General features: G+C 37.3%; 2 protein-coding genes across 4 annotated transcripts; one reads left to right on the forward strand and one right to left on the reverse strand.

Annotated features, from left to right (window-relative positions):
* Positions 1 to 57: 57 nt before the first annotated feature.
* LOC107222022 (NADH-ubiquinone oxidoreductase 75 kDa subunit, mitochondrial) lies at positions 58 to 4,134 on the forward strand. Of its 2 annotated transcripts, none has more exons than XM_015661221.2 (12): positions 58 to 244; positions 524 to 691; positions 1,125 to 1,232; positions 1,322 to 1,687; positions 1,778 to 1,999; positions 2,123 to 2,258; positions 2,451 to 2,803; positions 2,887 to 3,072; positions 3,162 to 3,351; positions 3,444 to 3,619; positions 3,703 to 3,837; positions 3,921 to 4,134. In XM_015661221.2, exons 2-12 carry the CDS (start codon positions 527 to 529, stop codon positions 4,065 to 4,067), a joined length of 2,184 nt encoding a protein of 727 aa, XP_015516707.1. In that variant the 5' UTR covers positions 58 to 244; positions 524 to 526; the 3' UTR covers positions 4,068 to 4,134. The 2 variants fall into 2 exon arrangements, with proteins under 2 accessions (XP_015516707.1, XP_015516708.1); XM_015661222.2 differs by having other exon boundaries at positions 162 to 272.
* A 167-nt stretch (positions 4,135 to 4,301) lies between these two features.
* Positions 4,302 to 10,450, reverse strand: LOC107222021 (general vesicular transport factor p115). Of its 2 annotated transcripts, none has more exons than XM_046746628.1 (12): positions 10,297 to 10,450; positions 9,466 to 9,694; positions 9,116 to 9,372; positions 8,577 to 8,778; positions 8,296 to 8,447; positions 7,430 to 7,620; positions 7,036 to 7,208; positions 6,503 to 6,930; positions 6,214 to 6,394; positions 5,949 to 6,136; positions 5,080 to 5,467; positions 4,302 to 4,991 (listed from the first exon to the last, which is right to left on the reverse strand). In XM_046746628.1, the coding sequence occupies exons 1-12, from the start codon at positions 10,372 to 10,374 to the stop codon at positions 4,783 to 4,785; spliced, it is 2,676 nt and encodes an 891-aa protein (XP_046602584.1). In that variant the 5' UTR covers positions 10,375 to 10,450; the 3' UTR covers positions 4,302 to 4,782. The 2 variants fall into 2 exon arrangements, with proteins under 2 accessions (XP_046602584.1, XP_015516706.1); XM_015661220.2 differs by having other exon boundaries at positions 4,870 to 4,991; positions 5,084 to 5,467.
* Between the last annotated feature and the right edge of the window lie 4,020 nt (positions 10,451 to 14,470).

Genomic DNA, 14,470 nt, shown 5'->3' on the forward strand with positions numbered 1-14,470 from the left:
GTTCTGCGTCAACTGCGCAAAGTAAATTCTAACATACAATTGCATACATAAACCCATTTTAAGCAATTCCGCCTATTTTTCGTGCTTAGCTCCCGTCATCTGCTGATAGATTTTTTTTTGAGTAAACTAATTTAATTGCACTCAATTTCTCGTACTTGTAATTTTTTTCTCAAATTTTCGACCAGTCTCCATATGATTGTACCAAGCTGTCTGCTCTGAAAGGCGACAGTCCTGACACCTGAAGGTAAGGGACTTCGTTTTTCTTGACTTCGGTAATTGTTTGATTTTTCAACAATAATTTATAGGCCAATTATCATCGGTAGTTATAACAAAATCATTTTGCAATTTTTGGTCCCCATTGTTTCTCTTGCAAAGTGTTACGTCACTTCAACCATGTATATTCATTTTATCGGTTCTGTTACAACATCGTGAGTTAGGTTAACACATCGGCCAAATACCTTTGCGTTACAGGACTGTTTTATTATATAACAAAAATCAGCATGATTTGTTGATTGATTTTTAGAAAATGTTGCGGCTTCCACTGATTAGAGCGGCTGGTCTGTCGGGATGCAGGCTTGGTGCCACTGGACTCCATACCACAGCCAGTAAGCTGCAAGCCCCACCTGAGCAGATCGAGGTGTTTATTGACGACATCCCTGTGCTAGTTGATCCAGGAACTACTGTACTCCAGGTACACGAAATTTCACATGTCCCCTCTTATAAACTCCAATTTTACATTGAAAAGAATTTTAGAATTCTAGATTCTGGCTAGTTGATCTCTTTTAAACCATAACTCGAACAGCATAGAAAGAATATTTGCTCCGACATCTGTTTACATTGATCTCTATGAACATAACAGTGCTGATTAATAAATAGAATTCATAAATACTGACCAAAGTTTGATATTGCGCTGAATGAGCAGAAAATGAAGGTATTATGACCATGAAAAGCAATTGTTTAATGCAGAAATTAAGTAGAAAATGTTTGTCCCCAGTTGGAAGATAAATATCGATTTATAGGATTACAACAAAATTGACGAAACAAGTCAACTTCATGCAACTCAAAACAATGTATGAGATACTTCAAAATAATGAAATATACAAGTGTCTGATTTGCTGGTTTAGGCTGCCGCTAAAATCGGAGTGGAGATTCCCCGATTTTGTTACCATGAGCGTCTCGCAGTGGCTGGAAATTGCAGAATGTGTTTGGTTGAAATTGAAAAACAAATCAAGGTGAATCTTTCTATTCTCAATTTTTATGAATTGTAAAATTTTCATTTTATTAAATACTTATCAAGATAAGAAACTTGTTCTGTTTTTAGCCAGTAGCTGCTTGCGCAATGCCAGTGATGAAAGGATGGCGAGTAAAGACCAATTCTGATTTGACACGCAAGGCTCGTGAAGGTGTGATGGAGTTTTTACTGGTCAATCACCCATTAGATTGCCCCATCTGTGATCAGGGTGGTGAATGTGATCTGCAAGATCAGAGCATGGCTTTTGGTAATGACCGAAGCCGTTTTGTGGATATCAACTTTAGTGGAAAGCGAGCGGTTGAAGACAAAGATGTCGGACCTTTAATCAAGACAGTCATGACTCGCTGTATTCATTGCACACGTTGTATTCGTTTTGCTTCTGAAGTCGCCGGTGTAGATGATCTAGGAACAACTGGACGTGGCTCTGACATGCAGGTGGGATTTCTTCACGTATGACATTTGCTCGTGTAAATTTAAAAAACATAATGCATCAATTTAAGTACAATATAAAATAATCAATATCAGGTAGGCACGTATGTTGAGAAGATGTTCTTGTCTGAGCTATCTGGAAATGTCATTGATTTATGCCCTGTCGGAGCCCTGACAAGTAAACCTTATGCTTTTGTGGCCCGTCCTTGGGAAACCCGTCGAACAGACAGTATTGATGTCCTTGATGCTGTAGGCAGCAACATCGTTGTTTCTACAAGAAGTGGGGAAGTCCTCAGAGTTCTTCCAAGGCTAAATGAGGTTGGTAGCAGTAATATATAGATGTAGTAACTAAGTTGCCCAATTTAGGTGCACCTGAATATTATCAGTCTACATCAATATATAAAATTACGCATGTGTCAATTCATCATTTGATTATTTTAGGAAATTAACGAAGAATGGTTATCAGACAAGTCTCGTTTTGCATGTGACGGTCTTAAACGTCAGCGCCTCCTAACTCCGATGATGAAAGTAGACTCAAAGCTACAACCAGTTGAATGGGAAGATGCATTGGTTGCTGGTGAGTAAGTGAGATTCTTGCGTCACCTGTTGATAAAGTACCAAGAATTTTTATACCTGAAATCCAAAGTTACTTATTGACAGCACACATTTTTCTAGTTCTAACTTAACGATTAAAGATTTGTTGATTGAACTGTACTTCAGAGAAGTTGTAAATCTAATCTTATTTTACCAATTTTTACATGGCAAACAGCAAGCAGAGCTCTACAACAAGCTCCGGCAACCAAAATTGCTGCAGTAACTGGGAAACTAGCTGATGCAGAAGCTCTGATTTCATTGAAAGATTTGTTTAATAAACTTGGCAGCGAAACTTTGGCTACAGAGCAACCCTTCCCAAAAGATGGAGCAGGAATTGATCTACGAAGCAGTTATATTATGAACAACAAAATCGCTGGGATTGAAGAAGCTGATGTTGTTGTACTCATTGGAACGAATCCTAGATTTGAGGCACCTCTGGTGAATACTAGGCTTCGAAAATCTTATCTTCATCGTGAGCAAACCATCGCCTTGATTGGACCTGAGGTGGATCTCACATATGAATATGAGGTACATAAAGGTTAAGCTTTCTAGGTACCTGCAGCTTGCATTAATTTGTTTTCAACTTTAGCATTTTGTATCATGAATTTCAGCATCTTGGTGATTCTGCTGAAGTGATTTCTCAATTGAAAAACGGTACTCATCCATTTTGCGCTACTTTAAAGAATGCAAAGGCACCACTCATAATATTAGGTGCGGAACAGCTTGGTCGCAGCGATGGCAGTAAGATCCTTGCGGAAACGCAGGCATTGGCAGCTTCCTTGGGGAAAACCGTTCAGGTACAGTACCTTCAATTCTACAATTTTTTAAAAAGTATTCATTCCTGCGAGTTTTGTTTTTATGAGAATCCGGTTTAAATGCATTACAGGCCCCGGAAAATTGGAAAGTATTAAATGTACTTCATAGCAATGCTTCTCAAGTTGCTGCCCTGGATCTTGGCTATGGATCTAGTCTGGCAGAAATTAAAGCCCAAAACCCCCAAGTTCTTTTCCTATTAGGAGCGGATGATGCAGATATAAAAAGAGAAGACTTTCCAAACACCTTTATCATTTATCTTGGTCAGTACTTTATATCTACCATCCACATTATGCATTTTTCACGCAAATAGATTATGAAAGTGGCAAGAGATCATCATTATTTTTGTTCTCAGGAAGTCATGGTGATCAAGGAGCATGTATCGCAGATGTCGTTTTACCCGGCGCTGCTTACACAGAGAAGAATGCAAGTTACGTGAATACAGAGGGCCGGGCTCAACAGACTGGTACTGCAGTTAATCCACCAGGAATGGCACGCCCAGACTGGAAAATTATCAGAGCACTCTCAGAGGTACTAACTTTTTACTACTAGATGATTACTGGATTAAAGAAAAAAAATTAAATAATTCTTTAATATTTGTGTAAAATCAATAGTTCATCGGTGTCCGACTTCCTTACGACACTATCCACGATGTGCGTGGCAGACTAGAGCAAGTGGCCCCACACCTTGTTAGGTATGGTGATATTGAACCAGCAAATTATTTCGCCCAGGCTCTTGAACTGGCTAAGGTACGCTAATTATTCAGTTTTACACTTAAAAAAGAAATGACAAAATGTGAGAAAAAAGGTTAAAATGAGTGGATTATTTTCAGAAAACTGGAAGTTTCGCATCAGATCCACTTGAACTAAAGCAGAAGACATTAGATGAATTCTTTATGACAGATGTTGTGTCGCGTGCATCACCAACAATGGCTAAATGCGTGCAAGCTGTTATTAAGCAACGTCAGGCACAGTTATAAACTTAGCTTGACGTATTTATGTATATAGTATAGGATTCTGTTATAATAAAATTAATTATCATGTGAATTGTCTCATTATTACTGTCAACCACATGCAAGAAATAGAGAACAACATCATCAACATAAATTCCGACATGTTTGTAACAGAATTCTACACCAGAGATTCTAATAGTTGAGATATTTATATCATAGACTCGTAAGTTATTGTTATGCACTTAATTTTTTTTGTCAATATACACCCAAATAGAAATGGAACTCTACTGCATGTATCCAAGATTGCTTTCACCGTAAAAACTTGTTTGACGTGTTCGGAATGAAGACTATGTGAGACTTTGTTTCCAAATCATGTAAAACCAAATTTAGCAAGCATGAAAAGTTTTGAAAAAAGGAATGCTTCTTCCATTAGGCTATTTCCTCATGAGGGTGTGTCTAGAACATGGAAACCTTAGTAAATGAATATGTGTATAGCGGCCTTGTTCAATATAAGATTTGTCAAAATGAATAAACAACATAAAGAAGTTCTCTTTCCAATAATAAGTTCCAAACATTTGCTTCATAAATCCCGTGCAATAGCTACCAAATTTCTAACAACTGAACGAACCAGAATAATTCAATGAATTTGATGTGTAATTGTTTATACGAGACTACAAGTACACAATAAATATTTAATTTGTAAAGATAGGAATAGAATAACGTGACCAATTAACAAATATAATTAATAAAAAATACTTTGATCAAGGTAATTCTGATTAAATATAGTTTTAAATGGAGAAGAGATGATGCCATGAATAATGAATAATTCTTTCATTTTGGATCTAAAATTTATTCCCGTGATTGAGTTAAACATTCTTCGGTAATATTTTAATTGCTGGATTCTGGCTGCTCGTCGGTATCGAGTTCTCCTGAACTTTCGTCTGATTCGATCTGGAAAAAGATGTTAAACAATTGTAATAAAAATACCACAACTGATTGATATATTTCCTCAAGAAGTAACGGAAGTTGTATTTCAAACTTACTTTTTCACCTAGCGCAACCAGTTTCTCTTTATATTGCATCAGTTTGCTATCTTGTTCTGTTAAAAGTTCTAACAAATTTTCCTGATCCTTTTTCATTTTTTCAAGTTCCAATGTTTTTTCCTTCAACAATTTTTCATATTCACTGTTGTTTGAATTACATTCTGTTCGTTCTTGTTTTTGCAAATTCAACGTGCATTCGGCTAGCCTGTTTTCCAAATCTCGAACCGTATTTTTATATTTCTCCAATTCTACATTTGTAAGATCAATAGTATCTACAGATGGCACAAGCTCCTTGGCTTCTGTTAAGTTTATTTGAGCTGCACGTAGAACTAAATTCTGGTCTCTCAAGTGACTGATGGAAGTCTGTAGCTCGTATACTTGGGTCTGCAAATGAGAGTAAAATGTACAAGAAGTAATGATTATGCTGCATAAAATTCATATATATATATATATACACACACACCTGCATTCATTGAATATCTACATTAGGGTGGTTCAAAAAAAATTGCGTTTTTTTCGCTCTTACCCCCTCAAATGCTAGTATTTGATAGAAAAAAGATCTTCCCAAAAGATGAACTCTCTAGCTCAATACTAATAGGCCACTATTTTAATTTATATTTCCCATTCAATTAACATGGGAAAATTTCACTGTTCGTTAAAAATTAAAATACTCGTAAACTATCCAATATTTTTTAAACTTATGCATAGATCCTTGAAGCTGGTTTTCAAGCTTTTCAAACCTCTATAAGAAAACATAGTTATCATCATTACAACACACATTACAGTCATCTGAAAACATCGATTTTGACTAAAATAGAATTTTCTCTTTTTGCACCACCCTAATGCATCAGCAACCAATACGTACCTCCAAATCCCTTTTTTCTTTAGCCAAAGTTTCGTTCGTCTGATTAAGTCTGTGGATTTGTGCATCCTGCTCCCTGATAAGCTCTTTATATTGTGACACCAGAGCAGAATCAGATGGCGACAATGTCGACGTAGGATCCTTGCCCTCCTGTGGATTACTTCCATCCTGTACTGACTTCACTACTACACCTATGTAGATTACACAAAATTAGATATCGTTTTACATCCGTCATTTATAAACAAAGTACTACGTGGAATCATATTACCTTCCAAAATTTTCAGCAATCTACAAAACTCGTGGTCCAGAAGCAAATCAGACGGATCTTTTGTTGAAGGCTGAGGATGTTTAAGAGTTCTGGAGTAAATTTCATGTCGGGTGATTCCTCCGATAGCATCCTGAAATCTTTCCAATCCAAGTCGATTTTCTATCAAATGGCATAACTTTTCCTAAAACATGCAAGTATACTTACTTCCTATCAATTATCACTCAACTGTCAAAGTGCATTCGCAAAAGTAGTGTGAAATGTGGTCAATATTTCAAACCTTCTACAGTACCTTTGTATAATTAGGCACACTGTCATCATTAAAGTGTACGCATAAGCCTAGTAATAAAGCGCACATACTTTGAAGCAGTGTCTCTTGCAAATCGTCAGTATCTTCTTGAGAAGACAGCAGTGCGGTCAAATAAGCGACTGAAGATTCTATAGTTAAGAATGCTTTTACAGCAGGTGGGCAATGCGACACCCATCTGCAAAGTAGCATTAAAAGCCCCAGTTTACATTGTGTCTTATTTCCTTGTTGAAGAAGCATGACACATTGTTGCATTAATGTAACAGGCGGCTTGCCAATATTCGTAGCAAGAAGTACCCTTAACAGTTGCTCTTTTTGGATCGAATTGTCGATTAGGGCATGAGACAGAGCCACTGCCGAAAACCAATTTGATAAGGGATCCAACGAAAATAGGCCACCACACAATAGTTGTCCTTTGAGAAATGGATGACAGATTACCCAAAAAATGTATAGTCAAACGAATTATGACAATATTGATTGGAATATACATTTTCCATGTATTGTAACTGGATTTATACCTGTTGTGAGAGATGCTGCTTCGTTACCCTGTGGTAAGAGTGTCTGGATAAGTTGCGTCTGTCCTACTTCATTTTTATATAGAAAACATTGGAAACAATAAAGCACGGAACAGCGAAGAACAAATGGTTGCTTTTCATTCACCATAGACATTAGCAGAACAACTATAGCAGGCCTGTGGAAAATAGAAAATTGAACAGACTACTGATGGAAAAAAGCATATTTCGATTAGGTATCACTCTTGAGTAGTGTATGTTTGAATACTATTCTGTGACTACTTGACAAGATATGGAATACATTGAGAAAAAACATATTATGGAGGAATCATTATCTTTCAATTTATTATCACACTTTAATTTCAGAGATTAACTTCGTATGTAATTATGAGGTGCTTACCTAGGAGGACTGCTAGGGGCCATAACGCTAGCTAAAAATTCCTGATTGCTTGTATTCCCTCTGATAACTTCAGCAACTGCACTGATAGTTTCTGTCAACACATCAGCAGGAACTCCACTGGCCATTAATATATCACACAAAGCTTGAAGTAAACCACATGCCCTCATCGTCCGTTGACAAGCGGCTGTTGCCTTTAAACATGGTGAATAGTTATAACAATAACACGATTTAACCATTCATTGACAATTTTATGAAATTGTATCATTTGAAGTAATCCTCTGGCACGTGAATAATATTATCAGAGTTATGGAAGAGAAACCAACAATGAAGTACGATATGACGTCACAGTAGCAGAGGACTATTAGAAAGCGATTAGATAAAAAGAATTTGGGAAATCGGTTGATGCAGAAAATATTTGTTTTCAGGCAATAATTAACAGTGAGTGAAAAGGTCTACGTATGATGCTCAATCATAATCCAATTCTTAATCTCCTGTTTCTTAGTATTCTCCAAGAACTTGATATTTCTTACAGAAAAAATAATGCGAAGTTACTAGGTTTTTTAGCCATAACTGATGAACGTACTGTCTCCTCGCCTTGAAACTAGCCACAATCGTTTCATGTTAAAATTATACGTCAACATGGTTGTAATTATAGTGCTTTTTGAATAATTGATCAATTTTGGCAAGAAACATAATGAAGAGATACGAGATGTTTTTTTCGAAAAACATCGAGCACCTAAACTTTAATTAAGGCACGTAATTACTCTAAAGAACATCTAATTATGTCATAACTCATTGACAAAGTTTTGATGTGGTTCTACTAAAGATTACCCACATCTTTTTGGTTCAATTCTATCCAAAATTACCTGTGCTGGACCACCGGGAGCAACTAATGCCCTAATAACTTGTACCATGCAATGCATATTGCAAACTTTTTGAGGACTCCAGCCACTTAATGGATTCTCATCAGTTTCCGGTGGCAAATCAAACATAGGTGTCAGTCTCTGTATATAGCTTCCTATTGGAACAGTAATAATCTCATTAAAAAATCTGAAGATAAGAGAAGTCTTTTTCTTTGTAGACTGGCAGAAAAATCTCAGAAACTGATTGAAAACCTTATGAGTTACAGTAAGTTGCAACACCTTACCTTCCTTGAAAAAGTTTTGATTACTGATGTTTCCTCGTAGTAGATTTAACATTAGCAACAAGCAATCTTGGACCACAATACCACCGTCTGCTGAACCTTCTTGGGATATCACATCGAAAATACGATCGAATGCATTCTCGAAGGCAACAATCTTTTGGATATTTGCATTACCTTTAGTCAATTGTATGAGCAGTAATAGTGCCTGTGAATTGAAAGAAGTTTTGATTGCAGGAGTTAATGATATTAGTATACAAGGTGACTCAGGACTATAGGCCCGTAGAATATCAATGTGATTATTTTGAAAATCTGCGTCTGAAACGATTTTTATTTCTCTAGTCATGCTGGATGCTGCCAGATTAGCCAATTTGGCTGTAATTCGTTAAAGACAAATTTCCTATCAAAGGTGAAAAACGTTTTAATTGCAGATTTTCAGGAGGAATACATTGATAGCCTATGGGACGATAGTCTTGTGTCACTGTGTAAACATAATGATGTAGCTTGTGCAAATCTGAATATCAGAATAATAAAAGTACACTTACATCATTGCGTATCACCTCTCTGCTGTCACTGAGGAGATCCATTAACTTTGAAACTCCCAATGGACTGACAAGAATTATTTCTTGAATGTCCTTTGGTCGATTACCTAATAAATGTGTCAGGAGCTTGAGGGCTGGCCACCTAACTCTAAAGTCGAATTCCTCTAAAAATGCTAAAACTTGAGTAGTGCTGTCTGATTGTTTGATAAATATTTCTGTAAATTGTTCTCCGATTTTGTTCTTGGGCCCATAATTTTCAACTGAAAATCGAATTGTATAAAATAAAGAAGTATAGTTACATAAATTTGCACATAATTTCACTAGATAAACATTTATTTAGTTTCATCTATTACCTTCAGCCTCAAATGTTTCAGGACTTGTAATATTGCACAAAGTATCCATTGCTAAACCAACAATCTCACAATCTGTTCTATCCATCTCAAGCACTTGCCTAAGTGCATCCATAGCCTGTGTACCAACCTCCAGACGATATGTTCTTGAAAGTGCTTTCAATGCACGGCACGCATCTCTTCGGTCGTCCAGCAAACTTGACGATTGCAAGCGATCAACTAAACGTTCTACCTGTGGTCAGAAGTCAAATGAAAACTTCTTCGTAGTCAATGGAAAAAATACAATTCACTTTTATTGACAACTTGAATATCGCTAATGGGCAATCCGTATGAAGGTTTATGACCTAGGCTTGATATGAACGTTATTACTCATTTTGGAATTTTCATTATTCAGCTATATATGTTATAAGTGGACAGAAGTTTGAGGTTGTGATATGTATTGACAGACACATTTAGATAACAGAAATTACATTAAATGTGTCGATTTCCAGCTGCACTTTCGTTACGAAACTTCAGATAAAAGTGAAACATATCAACTAATTGAGCTGGGAAATTCTCAAACGATAAAAATGACTGTCGAAGGTGGTTGGATGTCATGAGTCGTACTGCAACGAATATCAGACAGATGTTACAACAGCTTTTCAAATATTCTTCTTTCATGATGTTCAATTGAAGCTCAAGATCTTATCACGTGGACCAGGAGGAAAATTACATGGAAACCGGGTGACTCGAAAAACGACAAGATTATGAATGAACAAATGTGACAATTTGACAGCACATATTGGCTAAGTATTTTGTGGCAACGACGCTGAAAAATATTTATAATATACTTACGGTGTCAGCACCGGACGGCTGGTTCCCGGGCGGAGGTGCACCGAGAACAGATTTTAGCCCACTTTTGAAATATTCCATGTTTTTTTAAATTTGCACTGTTCAATGTAAACTACACGTCACACAGCGCAGACATTTTGGAAAATAGATAGCGGCTCTCAGGGTGTACAAGACGGTATGTACTCTGTAGTATCGGCTGTAATTGAGTAGTTCAAGAACTAGCCTATCAATAGGTGGCACCCCGTGAATCTTCCAGAGTTGTTCACAGTCGGTCTGGGGCCAAAATTGTTTACTTGGAATCAACAAAATAATCTATGTGAACAAGCCGCCGACCTCATCTTCGGTCTTGCGTTGATGAAAGCTATGTATCGATAGAATTAGAGGATTTGAAAAGAAGTCGTTCCGCGCGCGTCGCTTCTCGAGGAAATAAATAAGTCATATATTTTACACATCTTTTGCTGATAGAGTAGTTCGCATCACTGCAGACAAGGATAAGGAAAAAAATGTTTTACAACTTGCCGTGCTTAAATGCAAAGAACTACTTCGTTATTCTGTAATAGAATATTCGTTTCAAATCAAATTCGCAATATTTGAAACTTCAGAATTTCGTAAAAAATATTATTACCATGACCACGAATGAGTTCGGCTGGCCTGACTAGTTCGCAACGACTTCAAAGGATGTCGCGATGAACTGGTATTACTTTCAATGTCACCTCATCAGCTGTATCCACAGCTGGTCTCCCGGTTCCCCAGCTGATGCACAGCACCGATGACATTCAAAGGACTTTTGCATGTCCGATTCTGCCTCAAAGCTTGTTAATTATTCGGTTCGACTGGTTGATTTCGCCTAGAATAAATTCAAGAAATAACCGTACTCCGCACAATCAGTTCTCGAAAAATATTAACGATTACAAACGAGAAACTTGAACGGTGTGACCATTGATTTTATTGCCATAAAATGAGAAGGTTGACAACGGTACGAAGTATCTGTTCATGTGTGGTTGATGAAAAATTTTTTCTCTTTTAAAAATGCGGATTTGCATAGCTTTGCACTTTACATTTGTTTACAAGTCTGTACTCATCGCATTCTAACTATTGACCAATGAATTTTTATTATAAAAAACAAAAGTCGCTAATTGATTTCTGTCTGAGTAATATGAGGTAAAAGCCCATATTTGTTTTCCTAACTATTAAGCCATTTATAGACGACAGCTAATCGAACTCATGAATATTATTTTTTTCACCATTACAGACGATTTGCTCAATCTCTATTAATTACGTAGCCGATGCTCCACGTGCTCATTTAGTCACGTAGTTTGATGGAACCGCCTGAGTTCCCGGTAATCAATTTTTTATATTCTTTTGTTTATGCATGGTATGGCCAACGTACAAAAAGCAAAGAAAAAGTGCAAATGCTAATCCGATCCACGCGTTTGGACTCTGCGTCCTTTTTGGCATTCTTAATACCATTTATTCGTAATTTTGTCATCGGTATCAACTGCTGCAGCTATAAATACACCCTTGTATGTATATACTGTACAGATAAACAGAAGGTACAAGAAACGAGCAATCTATGTATTTTCCGAATAAATGGTGGCACGTGTACAAAACGATCGCTGAAACTGTTATTTACGTACACTTGTCAAGGCGAATATCTGCATGTGTGCACGTAGTCAGCTTGGTCACACTTGACAGAGTGACACAACAATGACGTTTACAACAAACGCTTGACAGCAACTCTATGCACATGATATGTAACATACATATACATATAATCCCGAAAACTGGCTGCAAGACCGGCAGCAAATGCGTTACACATCGTGCGAAGCATTAGAAACCAGAGTCTAGTCTTCTAATATTATACATATAGTTACAGTTAGCAGTGGTTCTTGCTTCTCAGGTTTTCACCCCACTGATACCTTTGCATCATTTCAGGCAGTCCCTGACCTCACCTTGCGTGGATCTATGTGACCTCTTGTTCAGAAAATAAGAGAAAAATGAAACAACAAAAAATAAGATGCCTCATGCCTAGGTATCGTAAGGATAGAGATTTGATAGATTGATTGCCTGCAGGCTTTACTTTCAAAATATATTTTCTGCGGCTGTTTATAAGTACAATCCATTTAACTATAATATGTTCCAGAAAATTCGTAATGAAGAATAAATGACTGCTCGTTTGTAAAAATACATGTGTCTACATATTAGGTATACATAATGAAATAAATATCTATGAAGTTGTATGATTAGGCGCATGACGTCACACGACGTTGCGTATCATTCGGTATTCGTAGAAATTAAAACCGCTACCTCCGACGATATTATCAAAATTGTTGCAATATAGTGGAACGTTCACGTTGCTTTGCGTGAGTCACCTCCTATAAGTTGGCCTTCGGCGTGAAAAAGCGAAATCTGATGCAACAAAGCGATCAAGTTGACGAGTCGTTTGGATGCGGTGTGTCAGTTATCCGCGTTAGTTCCGGTGAAAATTTGACAAAACTTACGCAATACTAAACCTAACTTGCGCCTACAAAGTTCTGGCACTTCTTTATTGTTTTATCTGGTTCTGCTTTTCATGCTAGCTCTTTGCAGCTTGCGGATGGTGACGAATACCTTTATTCTTCGTATCGGTAATTAATTTAGTGAATACAGAAATAACTACGCATGAATGAATTAAATGGATGTAACAAAGAGGAAGAATCGAGTACAGCATTAATCACGCTGTGTGTGCGTAGCATGCGACGATGAGCTTACACAAAATGATACAAATTCAATATTCCCCATCAACGATTGTACAAACAGTGATCAATTTCTTATTGATCTAAGTAATTTTAAACGACAAGTAATCGGCAAGGTTTTGTGTGGTCAAGAAAATCAATAATCACATTGAGATTACAGATTTTTACAGATATTATTATATCAAGTGTGTCTAATTAGATTTTGGTTCAAAGTAATGTACAGGCTACATGGTTGACTAAATGACAAGAAAACTGTTTTTCGCAAAAGCATTTCAAGCCCTAGACAGTATTTTCACTCCATAAAATCCCGCAGAGATAGTCAAGTTTTAAGTTCAGAAACGATAGATTCTACGGTTATTATCATTATTATTATTGTTTTTATACCTCGGAGCGAGGCAGAACCGCAAGAGTGTGCGAGCACAAACGAGATCACCGCATGCTGAGACCGGTCTCGACTTGTCGAATACGACGACTTCCTGGGAGGGAGGCCGTTTCGGAGCTAGCAGCTTCTATAATATCGTAGAAGAGCTGGAAACCCTCCGCAGTAATGAGACAAAAATTAAGTCACGTCTATCGAGGTTCCCCAATTTTTCAAACTTCGCGCAACACTTGAAGTATCACGTTCATTGAAATTCGCGATGAAGAATTTTTGAAGGTTTCAACAAATAGAATATCACCTCATTAGTATGTACAGATCGATACGAGATACTTGTATGGTAATATTATGTGCAAGTGATGACGGCGCACTACACACTCGTACGATGAAGCTAGAATTAGCGATTTTCAATTCTATATTGTATCGGAGTTGCGATTAGTCAGAATCGGTGCTGAATTGAAAGAACCGGTCGTAGATCTATGTACAGCTGTAACACCGGCATACATAAGTATTTACCGCAGATAGAACACCATTTGCATTATGCAAGCGTACGGGTATGCGTGCATGCATGTATATACGATTCGAACAATGAAACAGTCCGCGATCGTTGTACGGACCCTTAGATTGATTCTGACACATTCAAGGCCACCGTTCGCATCTGTTTCACACGTTGAACAAGTTGCGGCAGATTACACCGATGGCCTTGAATCCGTCAGAATAATCGTAAGGGTCTGTACGTACGTATAGGTATACATTATATCATATATTATACGTTGGTACAGAAAATGTGCTGTACGGAGCACAAATGTGCTTCAAGCGATGGAACAGAATTATGAGAAAAAATCACACGTCTGTACCAACAACAGCCGATCGCTTGCTTTTCTGACGACAAAGAAATAAGGGGTATCACGTAAGGCTGGGGGATGATGAAACAAAGTTGGACAGTTCGTAATCCTAAATCGTTATTACAGCAGAAATTTTTAGTACAGAGCGTGCGCGTAGGATTTTCATACGCGAACCGATGTAGGTATATCGAGCCACACCAAACAAAGAAACAGCTCGCTCA

This window comes from Neodiprion lecontei, chromosome 1, assembly GCF_021901455.1.
Source record: "Neodiprion lecontei isolate iyNeoLeco1 chromosome 1, iyNeoLeco1.1, whole genome shotgun sequence".
In the NCBI taxonomy this organism is placed as follows: Eukaryota; Metazoa; Arthropoda; class Insecta; order Hymenoptera; family Diprionidae; genus Neodiprion; species Neodiprion lecontei.